General features: G+C 42.1%; 1 protein-coding gene across 1 annotated transcript in view; it reads left to right on the top strand.

Moving 5' to 3' along the window:
- Positions 1 to 19,084, top strand: part of AHRR (aryl hydrocarbon receptor repressor) — a 150,545-nt gene extending 131,461 nt beyond the window's left edge. Inside the window, exons 8-11 of the mRNA XM_048839433.2 lie at positions 191 to 390; positions 3,525 to 3,634; positions 5,154 to 5,292; positions 16,225 to 19,084. Of these exons, the coding sequence (XP_048695390.2) occupies positions 191 to 390; positions 3,525 to 3,634; positions 5,154 to 5,292; positions 16,225 to 17,344 (1,569 nt within the window). The 3' untranslated portion in view covers positions 17,345 to 19,084. The remainder of the gene's footprint in view (positions 1 to 190; positions 391 to 3,524; positions 3,635 to 5,153; positions 5,293 to 16,224) is intronic.
- Positions 19,085 to 19,420: the final 336 nt, after the last annotated feature.

Below are 19,420 nucleotides of genomic sequence, written 5' to 3'. Positions count from 1 at the left end.
ACAGCCACACATTAAACATAATAAAGATAATGAAATACATACTAAGGGTTTATCTGCATGTGTTAGAACAGATAGAACGTGAATATATTCAATATTATTTGAACATTATGGTCTATAGATCATATTACCATTTAAGTGTTTTATACATTGAATGCTTATGATGATTTTATTCTGTTTCTTTACATAACAGACAATGCAGTTTCAAGGTAAACTGAAGTTTCTCTTGGGACAAAAGAAGAAGTCCTCTTCAGGAACAATATTACCCCCTCAGTTGTCCTTATTCTGCATAGTGGCACCACTTCTGCTCCCTTCTATGACAGAGCTGAAGATGAAAAGTCTGCTTGTGAAAGCGAAACACAAAGCTGATGATGCAGCCACAATGGATACAAAGTATTTTCAAATGAACCTTTTAGTATTTATCATTACTTACTGTGGATTTATATTTATTAAACATGTAAAAAGCATAACTTATTCTAAATATCCCTCTGTTTAAAAACTCTCAATCTTAATAACGATATCTAGCTTCTTTCAATATTTTTGTTCTTTCCTTGCTATTGTTCAAAAAATATCAACATAATAAATAGTTGTGTTAGATGTAAAAGTGGCAAATAAAAATATATCCATTCATTTGGAGGGAGTTCTCAACTTGCCACAGTGTGTAGCATGGCTACTGTTTAAAGAATGACCCCATGGGCAAACCTTAGTAGCAAACTGAGGAAGGGGGAACATTTGGATGCTAAATGTGCCTGTATGTGTATGTGGATGCATGTGAGGGAGAGGCAGACCTGATCTACACTTTAAAATGGAACACACTTGTCAACAATTATGCTAGCTGACTTGGGGCGGAACATGATGCAGCAGTCAGTGTAGCCCGGGACAAAGTACGTCTGGTGTTTGCTCCTTGGTAAATTTCCTGCCTCTTTTGTGATTAAATCTCAGATTTAATGTTTAGATTAAAACAACGAGGAGTCTGGTGGCGCCTTAAAGACTAACGGATTTACTTGGGCATAAGCTTTCGTGGGTAAAAAACCCACTTCTTCAGATGCATGGAGTGAAAATTACAGATACAGGCTTAAATATATATTGGCACATGAAGAGAAGAGAGTTACCTTACAAAAATGTTTAGATTGTGCTCTGTAACTTGCACTGAATAGTACCATATACCATGAGTTCCAGTGATGACAGACGACTTGTGGAATATGGTACTGTTCAGTGTGCGCACGACTATCAGAATCTGGCTGTTAGCATTGTTTTTGTGTGTGCTGTGTGTGTACTATATACCGATATGTTATATTTCTGGCAAGTTAACCACTTGATGTCATTTTGACAAGGCAGTGGAATTGTTGAAAAGTTGAAGGTGATAATGGAATATGAAATAGTTGACCTCTAGGTCAACATTTGGAATATAGTCCAGGTCAGTGGTGATCAGAAGTCACTACAACTTGCCAGCTTTTCAGTGGGCTACGTGAAATGAGTTGGTGATCTCGGGCCAGTTCCTATTAGAGAACTGATTATAGCACAAGCATTATTGGCAGTCTCAGCAAAGGCAAGGATGTAATAGGAATGCAGAATGAACTATCCTTTCACCTCTAGGGTCCCTCCAGTCCCGGGTTGAGGCACATTGGCATGGCAGTGTGGGGGCGCTTACACAGCCAATGTCCCTGTCCTACCTTTTCTGTTAATAAAGAAAGAGTGGTAGGGTTTGTCTTCATGCACAGTTAACGTGGGAGATTGGGACCTAGGTTAGCCTGGCTTGGGTCTGAGAACTCCTACAGCGAAGCACTACCCATATTACTGTGTCGTTATTCTTCTTCCACTCATGTTGTGAGTTTGGGACATAGTCCATGGTTCTTTGTGATGTGTTTCTCAAATGCAGCTGCTGTGGCTGCACGTGGCCACTGGGGGCTTTTCTTGTGGCCACAGCCTCCTAGATGGTGATTGGGAGGGAGGAAGCAGCGGCTCCTTCCCTGAGGCCTCCAGCAGTGGTTGGGCCCTTCCCCCCCTCTGAAGACACAAAAGCTGGAGGAACAGACAACCAGTTTGAGTTCCCTACCTTCCTGGGGTTGGTGGGGTCAGGCTTCAGCCCTGGGGTAGTGGGTGGCAGGTTCCAGCCATGGGGCTTCAGGCTCCGTCTCCTGCACGTAGGGCTTCAGGCTCCGTTCCCTGGCTGTGCGGTGGCAGGCTCTGGCCCCGAGCTCACCACACCCCCCATCACTCCTGACCCTTGCTGTCTCGCCCAGTGTCCCATTGCCCCTGGCTCCCACTGCCTCCATCCCCACCTAGGGTTTAATTTGTCCCTGGTCTTTCTGGGGCTGAGTAAGTCTGCTGTGAAAAGTGATATTTGTATGTGTGTTAATATCACTTTTCACAGCAGACTTACTAGCTACCAAGTCTTAAAGCAACCAAAAAAGCAAAAGAAACAACGAGAAAAAAGACAAGAATGTTCAAAGCACCTTATTTGTGTTTCTAATCTGTTTAGGTACAGTAAAGAATAGAGACAACTGTACATATTTTTTATTATAGAGTCTGCAAAAAATTCAACATAAAAATAATGATTTGTGCATGTGTATGTGCATATTTATATGTTTTTCCTAAAGTTAAGTAAGTATTTTAGGAAAAATTGTCAGAGCAGCCACCAGCAAGAGTTGGTCGCCACACTCTGAGGCCATGTAATAATTTGTTTGAGAACCCCATCTAGGATTCTTTCCCAATCAATTGTGTCAGCTTTGGGATAACTTACCTGTCCTTCACGGGGAATTGTGGGAAGGCACTGGAGGACTATCAGTTCTCAAGTGACTTTTGCCTGTGTCTTCATTGCAAAGTGGGCAGGTTTCCCATTGAGGTAAAGCAGAACCTGGGCTCTAACCTGTACCCTCAGCCAGGTAAATTAGGCTTAACGCATCTTCAAACCTATGTTAAAGGATTTTCTGTGTGGATGCGGGGAGGGAGGGACGGGGGAGGGGGTTGGCTAAAACCCAGGTATCAGCCCAAGTTAACTGTGCAGTGAAGACATCACCTTAGAATCCAGTGTAGTCAGTTTGGCACGAATCACAAGCTCTAAAATGCATTTAAAAATAAAGACTGTGACTGATTATAAATCTAAACTCTGTGATGATTCTTGCTACATGTTGAAGCCCATTTGCTAGCATTTATCTTTAATGCTAACACTCAGATACCTTGGTTGTATAAGAATCTAATGGAATAGAATTGAATGGAAACATTACCATTTTTTTCAATCCAATCTAAATGTTGTTATTCCAGGAAATAAGTACTGAGCAGAACATTCTTAATCATATTTTTTCTTTACAGTATGTACAGTATTCCAGTCCAACACTGGATTGGAAATTCATATGATCCAGCAATTACTGGCAAACATTTAATTTTAATTATCACACATTCAAACCATAACTACTTAATACATGTTTGCTAGTTTAAAAGTCATGTCTTACACATTTTTGTGTGTTTGCCCTTAGCTGAATTGTCATTCACTGACCAAATATTTTCACATTGTCTGTCCTCTGCAGTTCAAAAGCTATTTCAGGTCTATGTGAAACAGAATTACAAGGAAGAACCAGTTACCATGAAGGTGCAGCTTTCACTAATGTGTTACAAAATGCTGAAAACCAGATCAAAGGTATCAGGTTGTAATAATTCTGCATTACTGACAGTTTATGGAGACACTCTTCCTCCCCCCACATCCCCAATTTAAGTTTTCCATTTTTAGTCCCAATTTCCCATTTTTCTATAGTCTGCTATTGTGATGTAGATTCATCAAATATGAGATAGAGAATGGCTAGATTATGGTGTCAATACTAGCTGCCTAGAAATACAATGTTACCAGTTCTCACAATTTTATCACAAGGCTTGTGATTTTAAGTGTGTTTTCTTAAAGCTCCAGCACCCAGATTCATGTGATTACAGATATAGTAGGCTATACGTCTCTAGTGCTCCCTGGGGGAAAAGTGGGCATTGATCCTGCCTCAGCTGCCAGGGCACACCCTTCCAGCTGTGCTAGCTGAGGTGTCAGCCCCTCTTGTGTGGGGAAGGTTAAAGTAGTCCAAACAAAAAGTCACTATGCTTCCGCAGCCATGAAAGGCCTTTGGAAAGCTGAAGAGAAAGGTATCAGCCCTTCTCTTTTCTGAGGGGGGTTGGTCGGCCAAGGCTCTCAAGTAGTTTCCCTAGTCAGTAACCCCTTCTTCCAGAGCCTGGAGAGCTCTGGGATGCAGTCCTGCTCCTTCAGAGTGCCACACAGGCTGCACTGAGCAGGGAGTCTCCCTTTTAAGGACCCACCCCCCTCAAGGCTTGACATTCCTTACAGGTGGCCGGGTTGCAGCTGATTGTGCCCAGAGGAGCTCTTTAACCCTCTCCTGAGTGGGGTTGGTAGATCTGCCCCACTGCAAAGTGTAAAGTCTTAGCATTCATTAAAAAGAGAGGTTTCTCATGGTTGAAGCAAAAAGCTTGAAAACATGATGTGAACGTACCCTAAAGGTGCAAAACCAGACAGCAAATAAAAAGCAATGAAAATGTATTGGTTTTTTTATGGGTTTTGTTTTTATTTGTGTTTTGGTAACCTGATTCATGATTTCTGAATGGTTGGGACTTACACTACTGTGAGAATCTATGATCTGCTATAGCTGTCTTTTACAAATTGGCAGGGTGTTTAATATAAAATGTAAGAATTTAGTAATCTTCTTTGCTGACTTTTGATAGTTATTTCTCCTCAAGCCTTCCCTTCTCCCTCTTCCCTATACAGATAACTCTATTAACTTCTTTTTTGTACAGGCTTGAAACCTTGAAATTGTACTGTCTTTAATACAAGTTCTCTATCACAGCCACTCTCACTGTCTAGTTTCTCTTGAATCTTTCATTATTAGACAGGCAAAACCTGTACTGAACTGATGATACTGCAAAATCTCACTGATTACAGTTTAAGTGTTTGCAAATTGAACATTTAATCTTTTTTTCCAGTGTGCATTCTTGCCTGTAATTTGCCTAGTTAATCTTAGCCATAACACATTCTGACTTGCACTTTTCTGTGTAACAGATACTAAGGATACCACGCATATTTGTGAGTGTCCAGTAGTTTAGTAGGTTATATAAAACTAATATTAAAATTGTTTGCACTAGAATATATTTTCTTTTAATTTTTATAGCAAACAATGGAGAAAATGGCATTTCTCTATTCAAAGTACTAACAAATGAAGATCACTGGGTCTGGGTACAAGCTAATACTCAAGTTCTGTACAGGACTGGCTGTTCAGAATACGTCATTGCCTCACAGCAAGCTCTAAAGTAAGTATATTTACATTTTCCTGTAGTTCTGAAAGATAAAGACACTATTCACCAAAAGTAGGACTTTCCAAAGCACTTAAGTGTCTTAGGAGCACAATTCCCACTGAAAGTCAATGAGACTTGGGCTCCGAAATCACATAGGATTTTCAAGAGTGCCTAATTTCATTAGAGACGTCACTTTGCCAGTATAATTTATGTGGGAAGCACTCAGGTACTATTATAACAGCCACTAGTGCAAAACCCTAAGATGAATGACGACTGACTTCACAAGCCCTTTCAGTGGGCCTTACTCAACACAATATTTGTATTCTTCAAAGAGGCAGTTCCTAGAGGTGCACAGATCCTATCTCCACAGTAGGTTGGATCATTTGGCAGCAAGAAGAGCCTCTCATGGAATCCAAAATAACCCCCTAAACAAATCATCCCTTCAGTAGACTACTAGACAGCTGATGGGGAGGAAAGTTCATACAAATAACTTTCTACCACTTGACTTTCATAACTCCCAATTCTTAAGACCTTCAATCCTCCCATTTATGGCTTAGAAACAACTGGGAGTCAATCCAGCTCTGGACTACAATAATTCTCTTTTGTGGCTATAGATTTTGGGATGGTACTGGCCTTCTGAAGTATGGGGAACACACTCAGAACAAGAAAAACTATGATGGAGGCTCTTCTCAGCAACCAGCAGAGTGCGCTGCAGGAAGCCTTCGCTGTCCCCTTGGTTGCCAGTGTCCTCTTATTTTGTCATATCTGGGAACCACGGTCATTTCTTGTTCTTTATGGCTGATAGCTGAATGATGTTGTCAGAGGCAGGGATTATAAAGTATCCTTGAATCTCACCCTTTAAACATTTTCTGGGATGATGTAAATAGGGAAGCTTGTGTTCAATGCAAAAGGTATAGGTTCCACTGGGAGTAGAATCTGTGCCCATCTTTGGAACCCATTTCTTATTACTATCGATATAAGCCTCCCTATTCACATGTTCTCTATTATTTGCTCAGACTGCCCATAGAACTGTACATAGAGGGACCAGACCCTGTCTATGTAGATCTCTCCTCTTCTCCACAAAAAAGGCTCAGCCATATTTCTGGAATGGTCTCTTACACTCGCGCCCCCCCCCCCAATGGACCTGAAGGAGGCCTCTCTGCAGTCTGTGCTGAGGAAGGAGGTAGAGAGTGGGTGGACTGGGTGCAGGGCCAGGAGATGTGCACAGAACCCCCTCTCACTCTGTGAAAATTGTATTTAGACTGTTGCCCCTTGGCTTTGTTGCTTTTTGCCTCTGTCCCTCTCTCTGTTCTCACCTGTCTTCAGTTTCTGTGTGTTCTTCTTTCCTGCCTGTGCACACGCACACACAAAACAATACTCAGCAAAAAGCCCCTCCTCTGCCCACATAATCCAAAACTCCTGGGTGCTCTGTTAGGCCTTGTGTCATGGAATGTGGCTCCTCTCCCGCCTTCTCCCCGCAGAAACTGCACGGACTCCAGTGGTGGTGCCTTCACCATATCTTTTTATTTTAAAAGTTCCCTCCACCTTTTTCACAACCATCCCCATGCAACAGTCTATTTACATTGTTAACCTAGCTTTTGGCCCTCTCATCAGGGCCTGAGGGGAACAGAAGACTCCCTAGTCTGAGCCTCTGTGTGGCTAAGCTCAGCTAACCCCGTTCTTCCCTCTCTCCCCTTTACACTTCCTTCCTGTGCTTCTTCTTATCAGCCTTGGGCTGGTGGGGTAATTGGCTCAGCTGGCCAGCCTGATTAACTAATTCCCCCCATCAGTTTTCCCCAGGGGAACTAATTCATATCTGAGTGATCAGAGTGCAGGCTCACCTGTTTACACTCTGTCATGTCTTGTTTTAGAAGTAGCCCTTTAGCTGCCTCACAACTATCTTAAGCGCCTGGCACATTTACACATCAATTTCAATGAGTTTTTAACTAAAGATATAACAAGGTTTAACCCAGCTCATAACAGCATCCGCAATCTCAGCTTCTCCCCATCATCAGGATGAGGCCTAAAAGGTGCCATCCAATAATCCATCCCAAACAGAAAAAAAAAAGAAATAATTAAAAAAATTACAAATGGTATAAACTTACAGTGTCTTTCAGTCAGACTGTCAGGGCAGGAATATAGGTGGCTGGGCCTAGTGGTATGTGTAGGGTGGGGACAAATCCTCATGACAGCTGGGGTTCAAAACAAGGAGATCAGGAGCTGAGTGTTGGATACCATGAAGGGCAATTTAAGAAACCCAGTCAGGCTCAGGATACAACAGCTGGGTGAGCACTATGAACCAGGGTGGAGCCCAACTATATGGGCAGCTTCCTTTTCCTCCTTCCTGCTTAAATAGGGGGAGCGGGTCAATCTGGCACAGTGGTGTTCCACCAGTTGGGACCCAGGGCTGGAGCCTTCTATCTAAAGTGGCTTCAAGGAGTCCCAGTTCTAGCTGATGCCAGTAAGCATCAAGTGGAAGACTGGAGCATGATGTGTCGTCGTCCTGCCCCGGCTAGGAATCCTGCAGACCCAGGTTTGAGACCCATGGGTCGTGACACCACCCTAAGCCCTAGAGACATCCACTGGGCAACATTGGTCCAGGTTTCTCAAGGTGGTTCCTGTGGAAGGCTCATACCTGGGTGGGGGCATGAACATTTTCTGCTGGCTCCAGGTCCACCCATCAAGGCCATAGCCCTCTCAGTCAATTAGATACTAGAGCCTACCTCATTTCAGTTTGGTACCTAAGACTTTCTGAATGATGTATTCTTCATGCCCTCTATACGCACTGGTGGGAGGGGTCCTGTGGGGAAATGAATTCTCTGAGAATGGTTTTAGGAGTGATATATAGAACACCAGGTGGATTCTAAGGGATTGAGGTAGGTGGAGCTTGAAGGGAACCAGATTAAGTTGTTGCCAGATTTGATGGGGCCAAGGAATTGGTAGTCAAACTTACTAGAGAGTCTGTCCATGCGAAGGTTCTCTGTTGAGAGCCATACTTTTGTCTCACTGAACACGTAGGGCTCTGCTAATGAGGCTGATATATGTGTGCCATTAGTAGTCTTTCATTTTTTCAAGGTGTTCCTCACTTCCTCCTGGATTTCATGGATCCATTGTACTGATCTGAGGTGGTCAGGTTAGAGGAGGTCTTGGGTCGCTTCGGTGAAATTCAGGGCTGTACCCAGAGTCAGTGCAAAAAAAAGGGTGGGGGACTTGGGTCCGTGGATGCCTGGTCTGCATTATTATATGCAAACTCCACATAGACCAAGTGAAGACCAATCATCCTGGTGATAATTGACATAGCATTGCAGGTACTGTTCAAGGATCTGATTCACCTTCTCTGGCTGTTCAACTGGGATGGTAGGTGGAGGTGTGGTATGTATGGATCCTCAGTAACATAGTTTCACGCTAGAACCAGGAAGTGAATTGTGGCCCTTGATTGGTGGTAACGTGATCAGGGAGGCCGTGGAGACTGACTATCTGGTTTATCAATAGTTGGGCAGTTTCCACAGCAAAGGGTGGACCAGTGCAAGGAATTAAGTGGGCCCTCTTGGCAAAGTGGTCTACCACAGTCCAAATCTGGTAATTCCATGACGAAAACTAAGGCAATGGCTGTTTGGGGTCAGGATGGGGTTTCCAGAGGTTGGAGAAAGTTGCAGCGTTCATGGTTTAGTTCCTTGATAGAGGTGCATACATCGCAGGAAGCAGTGAATGCCTGCATTGTGGGACACTGTGACATTACCCAGGATATAATCTGGACTGTTGAACAGCTGTGTTCTCTCAATTCTCCACCCTTCGGTGCCTTTTACACTGCTTTGCTGTGAGAGTAACCACTCCTTGTCTGCTCACACTCTGCCTCCAGCATGTAAATTGCTCCCAGCTATACAGTATGAATGCTATGGACAGCCACTCTTGAATTACACTGCAGAACAACAACAGCAAATTCCCAGTCCCAGATTTTCCCCCAGAAATGTGTTTCTTGTACAGCCCAGCCCTCTCCTGGAAAACACAAGCTCATATAAAGTACATCATTTTATTAATAGAAAATGATACACAAATTCTGTTATCTCAAATGGATTTTCCCAAACACTTCAGTCCAAACACACTGGTTTAGATAAAACAATAAAACAAGTTTATTAACTACAGAAAGATAGATTTTAAGCGATTACAAGTAATGAGGCATAAAAGTCAAAATTGGTAACAAAGAAATAAAAGGTAAAATGCAACTAATATGTAACAAGCAGCTAAGTAAATTCAAAGCAAAAATCTCTCTCATGCCATGCATCAGCAGTGTTACTGGCTGAAATACTTTCAGACAGGATCCCTCCCTCAGTCCAAAGCTGTTTCTTTGTTCCTCAGGTGTTGCGGCTGCCAAGGGTAGAGGAAAAAAGGAGGGATAACTTGGGTCATCTGTTCCCCATTCTTATACTTTTCTTCTTCTTTGAGAATCATCTCCAGCTGGAGTTTAGGAGACAGGAAGTCTGTGGGAAACTGTTTCTTTGCCAAGATGTAAATTTTTCACTCACACCCTTTTTCCTGCCAGTTAACAAGGTGATAGTTCATTTAATTTCATTGTCATCTGGCTGAGGCATCAGTTTATCTATTGTTTCCGAGGAACTGGTTTGTGGATGCTTTTCTAAACTGGGAACATGTCTCAGTAATGTTATACCGTAGAATTTTATAACTTTACATACAATGTTGCTGCACATATTTTACCAGGACAACAATGATCAGCAAATTATGAGTTTTCAAATGAAACCTCACAAGCTGTACTTCATACAAAATTTATCATAGTCTTGTAAAAGGGGTGAACATAGTTGGTACAGATTGTCACAGGCACATTTGAGGCCAACAGAAGAAGAAGGACCCTTGGCTCTTAGAGCACCCAAAGTGTCTGATCAGTGGGGAGTCATGGCTTAACTGTACAATAGCCACTCTTGCTGGACCCAGGGGAATGTAAATACTCACAACTATTTATTCGCAAAGGTGGTTACTTACCAGGTGTCGTGCGACTCTTTGCTTATATCAGCCAGTTCATTGGTCGGAATCCCTGAGGCAGAGACAGAATGGATAGTGGCAGAGAGTTGCATTAAGAAAGTTTCAAGCCTTGAGAATGTGGGTCAGTTGCTGGCTGAGGTGTCGTGGGCTGGTACTATATTCTCCCTTTTGGGGCAGGGCATTGGCTTTGCCATTTTTAGTCCTGGGGCAGTATGTAATGGTAAAGCTGAATTGTGAGACGAACAAGGACCACTGGAGCTGTCTTTGATTCGGGGCCTTAGCCCTGCAGAAATACTCCAGGTTTTTATGGTTGGTAAATATTTGGACTGAGAGATGAGTCCATTCTAAGTAATGTCACCACTCCTCAAAGATGATTTTGATTGCCAGAAGTTCTTTATCTAGGATCTCGCAGTTATGCTGTCTGGGGGTAAGTTTTCTAAAGTAGTAGGTATGTGCGAGCATTACTTGTTCAGGCCTGTGTTTTTAGGAGAGAATCAGGCTGGAGCTGAATTCCAACAAAAGCTTGCGTAACATCTGGGTGGGCCAATATGGGAGCCATGGTGAGGGGTGCAATTTGCTTCAAAAATTTTGGAATGAACCATCAATAGAAATTTGCTAAACCCAAAAAACACTGTAGGTCATATATATTGTGGGGTGCTGCCCAGCCATGGACAGCCTGGAGTTTGTGTAGGTCCATTGTGATTCCCTCTAGGAACAGGATAAAATCCAAGAACTCTTGGGAGACCTGGTCAAATGCACACTTCTGGATCCTGGCATAAAGACCATTTTAGCCTCTCCAGAACAGTTCAGACATGAATGGTATGTTGTTCAGCATTGTCTGAAAACACCAATATATAGTCCAGACAGACCATGGCGCACAATCCAATATGTCTCGTAACACATTGTTAATAAAATGTTGGGAGTTTGCCAGCACATTTGTCAGCCCTAACAGCATCACTAAATATTCAAAGTGGCTGTAGCAGGTTCGGAAGGCAGTCTTCCATTCGTTCCCAGCCCTGATGCACATGAAGTTGAAGGCTCACCAGAGGTCCAGTTTGTTGACATGTGGCCCCTACACTGTCCAGTAATTCTGGAATCGAGGTCGTGGATACCGGTTCCTGATCATTATTTGGTTTAAGGCTCAGTTGTCAACATAGAGTTGGAAACTGCCATTTTTTGCCCTCAATGAAAAGGACCAGTGCACCAGCTGGTGAGGTTGACTTGAGGATGACCCCTCCAGCCAGGTTCTCCTGGAGGTATTTACTTAGTGCAGCTAGCTCAGGTTCTGACATGGCATAAATCCACCCAAATGGTATTTACACTCCCTGCTGCAATTCTGTGGGGGCAGTCACAGTCCTGATGTAGAGGGAGGGTTTCTGTGATCTTCTTTTCAAACACTTTGGCATAGTCATGATATTTAAGGTGGAGTTCTGAAGTAGGGTTGGTGGGCATCCCTACTTTGGTGATCATCCCTGCCTGAAGCCCCCGAGTGCTGGGGCAATATTGGTTTGTTTCTGACAATACTGCTGACAGAATTTTGAAGGGAAACTGTCCTCCTGTTCTTACCAATGAAGGAGGTGATTATGAAGAGTCTGCCAAGAGAAGCCAAGAATCAGAGGGAAGTGCAGGGATTGAATGATGCTGAATCGAAATATTTCTTAGTGCTCCTGGATAATGGCTTCCAGGTGGACTGTATCCTCAATCACTAGTCCTGAAGACAGATGGGAGCCATCAATATTTTCCATAGGTCCAGAGTGGCTTTGTGTCACAAAGGAATCTGCAGGGCCTGGGTTGTCGCTGCATCTATGAAACTGTCAGCTGCTTCTGAATCAATGAGGGTTCATTAGATGGGAATCCATTGGGGATCTCCAGGGATGCGCAGCCAGATAGGCACCTGCAAGTGGGAAGCCCCTGGATGGAGCTGGGTGCATGTCCCAGTCAGGACTGAAGTGCAGGGGAATTCTTTCTTCACACAGCCCAGGGCAGTCCTTACTGACCCTGAAGTGACTCATTTCCTGGGTTCCTTGGAGCTTGCACAGGACAGGGGTGAGCTGTCAACAAGCCAGCTCCACCTGCACTGGTTCAGCAGATGAAACAGGCACTGGTTAATAGTACGTGGATGGGGGCTGGAGGGACCCTCATTTTCCTCCCTTCATTCCTGTAACTGAGTATCTATGTGGACGGCAAGGTCAGTGAAGGTGTCCAGACGCATGGGCATCTCCATGTGGGCCAGTTCATCTTTGATTTTCTCCTGCAGACCCCACCAGAATTGGTACTGCTGCTCTGCCTTGTTCCACTCCATGGCCACAATGAGATGATGGAAATGGGCCACATAGTAAGCAACAGTTACCCTGCCACTGCCAGAATTTCCTTAGAGCAGCCTTGGCTAAATGTGCACAAGGTGGGTCATTGAAGATCGCTCATATAGATTGGAGGAAGGTGTTCCGATTTGACAAAACTGCTGTTACTATCCAACAAGGGGGAGGCCCAGTCGAACACCTCCCCCATCAGCAGGCAGATTACCAAGCCCATGTTGGCCGGGTCAGAAGTGTACATCTGGGGATGCAACATGAATAGAAAGCAGCACTGGTCCATGAAACCCCAGAATTGCTAGTGACTCCCATCAAATTGCTATGGTAGGGGTTCTGTGGGCCCAGCCTTTCTGTCCCTCCACCCAGTCATTAATTTGAGCTATAATGTTGAATTGAGCCAAATAGGTCTCCCAGAATTTTGCCCTGAAAGATACTGAGTTTTTTCATTATTTGAGCTGGGACAACCCCCCTGTCTCTCCCCTTTGGGCCCTGTGGATAACAAACAGGATAGAAAACAGTTGAAAATGTCTGGTCTTACCCAATTCCTCTCACTGGCCCAATTCCTCATCCATGTGGCTGCTTTCCACTGTAGTCAGTGATCCTTTAATTTCCTTCTGGAGCTGAATTTTTAAATCCATAAATCCTTGATCCAGCTCATCTCAATTAGCAAATTCCAGATTAGCTATAGCTTGCTTGGTCTTCATTGTTTTATGGAAAAACTTCTGGTCTATGTCAGTCAGATTGCTGGTCACCTCACCAATCCATTTTACCATTCCAGATTGGGAGTTTTGCAGCTGGAATTCCCAATCTGTCCAGATGCTTTGTAGTTGTTGCTCCAACAGAGTTCTCACCTCCTCCTGCAAGTCATCTTTGAGCTCTTTCTGGTAAACCTCCAGATGCTCCTTTAATCCCTGTTGTGAAGCCTCCAGCCCCTGTTTCAGGTCTTGTTTTAAATCATTTTAGTCCTGTTATAATTCCTGATGACCTTTTTTGATCTCTAGAAGCACCTCCATTATTTGTTCTATCTTGGTTCAGCAGGAATACCAGCTCACAGTCTCACTCCTTGGAAACTGGATCTCACTCCTCACATCAGTGTTACTCATTTCCGACCTGTGCAGCTAGTCAAAGTTTAGGGCCCTGGGAATTTTCCAGCTGGAAGCAGAACTTGATGCAGTCTGGTAGTTTCTTTGATGCAATCTTGTTTATTTATAAACAATGTACAAAATCCTGCTTCTCCAAATGCAGGAGGAACCAAGAACAAAAGGAGTAGTTTCTTATCTCACAGCCTTCAAATCTCTTTAGCCAAAAACTCTCTAGCTTTCTCCAGGGTTGCACTCTGTTCTTCAGCTATTGGTTGGCTTTGTTGTTTTTTGCCTCTGCCTTTCTCTGTGTTCTTATCTGTCCCTAGTTTCTGTGTGTTCTCCCTTCCCATGTGTACACATATGCATGTGCGCACACAAAAAACAATACTCAACAAAAAGCCACTCTGCCTACGCAATCCAAAACTCATCTTTTGGATGTGGCCCCTTAACTGTCCCACAACTATCTTAAGTGAAGGGTATGTTCACACATCAATTTCGATTAGGTTTTAAAACAACCCGTAATAAGGTTTAACCCCACTTATAACAATATGAGCTGTATCTTTCCCCGCTTTGGGTGTCCAGGGGCTGGGAAGCAGGAGAGGAGGCAGTGGGCCTCTATACCGATAGCTCTTGCTTCCTGCATATGCCCCAGAAGAATTTCTAGACATCTTTCATTATACATCATTATAGGGGGTGGATCCTATAATCTTGCCTAAGAAGAGAGAAACCCCATCTCTCCCCAGGGAATCCCTCTCCCACAGTCTCCCGCCATCTGTTACTCCAGTCCAGGGAATGAATTGGACCATTAAGAAGCAGACCCAAGGTGGCTTCTCTTCTTGTTCAAGTCTCTATTTTTGTGTTTGTTTTCTGTGTAATTTAGGAACCTCTTTGATTCATATTTGGATGCCTTTGTTACCCAGTGGATAGTTAAATACCTCCATTGAGCAAGGTAATCATGTGGCATGGAGTACCATGAGCATTGGTCCATGAAGTTCCATTCTCACTCTCCCCTAGCTAGACCAGGTGGGCTGTAGCAGATACCCACTGTTGTTTTTGTATTTTGTTCATCATCACTTGCATCCTTGCCCCACAGGTCTGCCTGGTGGGGTCTGCCTTGTCAACTGTGCAATAGTTTGCTGGAAATGTAAATTCGTTTGCCATAAAATGGCATCCTTTTTCCCATTCTCCTCCTATTTATATACAAATACTTTAGTATAATGTTTGTCTTCATGCGTTATTTCAGAACAGTCCCATCTTCTGCTTTACTTTTTACATTGGATGTTACTTCCCCACACGCCCCCAATTTTCACGGATTTCTAAAAGCTGCTGTTGCTGCATCATACTTGTCTTTCTTCCTGAGATGTTATTTCTGCAAGAGAGTAACATGTTAGTTGTGTTTTAAGAATTTAAAATTTTAATAATATTTAGCAGGGAGTTGAAACCCATTAATATTATAAGTACATACTTAGAACTTCTCTCTCCCTCCTTACTCTATGTTTGTTGTAATGGGACAGTTTCCACATTATAACAGCATGGGCTCCCCCTACTGGGGATTCTTGTATTTACATGCTGAGCCCATTCTCAAAACAAAAAATTAGAAGTATTGAGCTAAGTAACTTCTGAAATCCCCATCAGTTTTCTCTCTCTTCCATTTTGAGTTTCTAATTCTGATATCCACTTTTCCCCAAACCAGTTCAACTCTATACCTTAAATAACTTGGATTCAGCATCTCACATCTTTCCTCTCTGATTAATCTAAGTCCCAAGACAAGACTATACCTGTTATCCAAAAGCTAAGGCCAATTTTTTCATAAATGATCACTAATTTTGTGTGCTTCAGGTGTAGCTAATGAGAACTAAGGGACCACAGAGCCTCAGAAAATCAAGCACAAGATGTCTCAAGTTGGACACATGAAAATGGAGACACCCAAATTAGTGAATGCTTAGGGATATTACTCTGGACACTTCCTCTGAGCACTTCTTTCATCTCCTAAAACAAACTATTCTGAAAAAACACACCTCTGCAGCTCTCACTCAAACCACTTAAATCAAAAAGTTCCTAACTATGTAGTACTATTTCATTTAAACTACTACGAACTCTGTTTTATTCCACACTATTGAAACCATTTCATATACTCATATACTATGTTGAATAAACCATTCTGTATATTGAAACCATTTTTCTGCCCAGAACATTAGGTGATATTTTAATAAAAAAGATAATAAAAGTAAAACTTGTTACTATTTTATTTAAGGTAATGGTAAAATGTACACCAAAAGTGGAATGGAATTTAACATGCATACAGTAGTTTAAATGAGATGGCCTTGCACTGTGTGTGTGCATAGTGTAAATATGGAATACATTATAAGATTATATTGGTATGGGTATGAGATTTCTGCATTACTCATGAGAGATGAATTATCCAAATCACACCGAACAAATATGAATGAAACCTCTATCATAGCACTCCATTCTATATTCTACATGGGTAACACACAGTACAGGAAAAATATTTTAGAAACACTTGACTGACTGACTTTTTCTACTTTTATTGAAAGGGAAGAAGATGTGCACCTGAAGGTACCAAAGAACATCACAAGTTTGAAAGGACAGAAGGAAGCACTTAACTATAACTGTGCCATTGAAACTTTGGGACAGATGAAGCATCTTAACTGGACAACTGTAAAAAATGAACAGGATAGCATAAAAGTGAAGTTTGAACCTAAGACAAATGACAAGTGTTTCATGCAAGAGGAATCTCTCAATTCTAACACATTACTTTTAGGTGTTCAAAACAACTGCAACACAAACAACATTTGGACTTTAAAAAATTCATCAAGTTCTTGTTCTGTAAATCAACGCATGAATACATGTCCGAGCAGAAAAGTTGGACCATTCTGTAACAGAGATCAAAGTCTTTTAAATTTAGCATCAACCTGTCCTTCCCACTGGGGTACTACAGAAAATTGCCAGTCTTATTCAGGCTTACAGCAATTTACAGTGGAGAACTACACTACAGATCCTGTGAAATTACAATGTCCACTGATGTACCCAGAAACTCTATATGACACAGTATTTCCTCTAGATATTCCCATCAAAACTGAATATGATTCTGATTCTGAAAATGTAGCTGATAGCTACATGATGTCACAAAGTCGAGTCTGGCTGGATGAGAATGGTATGGTGAAAAAGCAGCTGATTGGCTACCCTAACATGGTGCACCTTAAAACAGAATCGGACCTCAGTGAGCAACTGTCTCCTTGTCAAAAACCAACGCACTGTGTTTACACACCGCATAATTGGCAATGCATTGTAACAAATCATACCAACAATATGAATATAAACAGACCATGTAAAGGGTTACATAACAAAGAGATGACACAGGTTTGCCCCCAGAACTCTGCATGTTTGGAAAGCATCCATGACTTTCAGCCTACAGACTTCTACAATCAGTTCTATAACCCCAATTCAGTAGAAGAGAAAGAGCAGAATAACCAGATTTTTAAGATGCAATGTGAGTTTAAAAATCCCTGCTTGGTTCACACAATCAAGCGTGAACCCTTGGATTCTCCACCGTTGTCTGATAATGGGCAGGATGGAATAGAGATGATCTTCCCTGAAAATGCATTACCAGGTCCTGTGTCTCATAAAACAACCGAATGTACATTTTTACAATAGATTTTGTAGCATCTGGAATATTTATGATATTGAAAAACAAGAAAAAGTTGTAGATTATCTTCCTGTTGGACTACATGAGTAACTACAATTAAAAACCAAAGGGAAAAGATTTAAAAAAATATTACTCTCTTTGGGATCTTTGGAAATGGAGTGAAGTAAAACCACATATATCATGGTAAAGTGCTAATTCAGACCTCCTTTAGGTGTACCAATTTAACTTTTTCAAGCTTCCCTTCGTATCTGTTGTATATATGAATGCATTATTAATGTATAACTATATCTTCCTCTTGCCTTGTTCTATTGTTCATGGCATGATGTGGGTGAAATCCTGGCCCCACTGTGAAGTCAATGGCAAAACTCCTATTCACTTCACTGAGACCAGCCTTTCAACCTGTGAATCTAAGGTTTATATTTTTAGTTTTAGTTTCTCAGCTATTGCCTTCTCCCCACATTAATTTAATCACCTTCAGGCAAGGGCTTCTCAAACTACAATCGCTTAATTTAAAGGAAGACCATTATAGTGATAGACTCAGGGACCTCAATCTATTTAGCCTGACAAATAGAAGGTTAAAGAGTGATCTGATCACAGTCTATAAGTACGTATACGGGGAACACATATTTAATACTGGACTTTTCGGTCTAACAGACAAAGGCATAACATGATCCAATGGCTAGAAGTCGAAGGAGGACTAATACAGACTGAAAATAAGGCATAAATTTTTAAACAGCGAGAGTAATTTCAAAGGATTGTGGTGGATTCTCCATCATTGGCAATTTGAAATCAAGTTGGGATGTTTTTCTCACAGGAATGCTCTAGGAATTATTTAGGGGAAATTCTATGGCTTGTGTTATACAGGAGGTCAGACTAGATGATCACAATGATCCTGTCTGGTCTTGGAATCTACGAATCTGTTAACTCAAAATCCAGTCACCTTACAAAAACAAGCTACAATTATTTTCAGTTACTATACCTCTTCTTTAGTTACCCTGACAATTTTTATGTTTTACCAATCACATTTCCTATATTAAAAATATTAATCTCTCCCCTGTTGCTGTTTGGAAGATCCACATAAAAAAGAAGAAAATTTGACTAATTATCCATTATACAGGGGAGATGGTGACACACAAATTCATACACTTACAAAAATTGTGTTACGTGTACAATTAATAGGAAAAAAATCAGACAAATGTTTTTAATTTGATGATGTCCCTTTAATTGATCACTATGCTGTCCTCTGACTTCATGACTAGTTCCCATGCCTTCAGGTGATTATGGGAACAATTTTTCAAAAGCACCTAGGAGTATATCTGCATGGCAATAAAAGACCCACTGACCCAGATCAGCTGATCTCGGGCTCATGGAACTTAGGGCTGCAGGGCTATAAAACTGCAGTGTAGATGTTCGGGTTGTAGCCTGCACTCTGAGACCATGCAAGAGAGGTGGGTCTCAGAGCCCAGGCTCTAGCCCAAGCCCAAACATCTACACTGCAATTTTTAGCCCTGCAGCCCAAATCCTGCAAGTCTGAGTCTGCTGACCCAGGTTCTGAAACTAAGTGCAGTGGATTTTTTATTGCAGTGTAGAAATGCCCTAAGTCACTTATGTGCTTGTGAAAATTTTGCCCGAGGTCTCTTTCATGTAGAGGTTGCTGAGTTAATTTACTTGTGCTGAAAATAATATAATGCAATCTACAACTTCTATTTTGTTTTTTATTGTTCGCTTCCTGCACTATTGTTTTTAAATTGCACTATTTCAACTTTAAATCACTTTCCCATATATAAAAGGCATATTATGAAGAAAATGGTTAGATGTTTTTGTGATTTTTATAAAGCTTAGGGTAAACATTTTCTTATTCAAAGTGTTACAACTAATTAGAATGCTTTCATTTCAGTAACTGCTCGTCAGTAATGGTGAGATTGTCATCAGTTATCAATCTGGCCTGAGTAAGGGGCAGCATGTAGTTGCCTTGCTCCAGAAGTACAGCAGGGATGTACTTCTCTGCCCCACCCCCGTTCTCTCATCTGCAATACAGGTAGGCCACACAGGGAAGTAAGGGGCACTTTGTGCCCCCTTATATC

Source organism: Caretta caretta, chromosome 2 (genome assembly GCF_965140235.1).
Source record: "Caretta caretta isolate rCarCar2 chromosome 2, rCarCar1.hap1, whole genome shotgun sequence".
Lineage (NCBI taxonomy): Eukaryota > Metazoa > Chordata > Testudines > Cheloniidae > Caretta > Caretta caretta.
The sequence above is the reverse complement of the archived record's forward strand: the minus strand, read 5'-3'. Positions and strand labels throughout refer to the sequence as shown.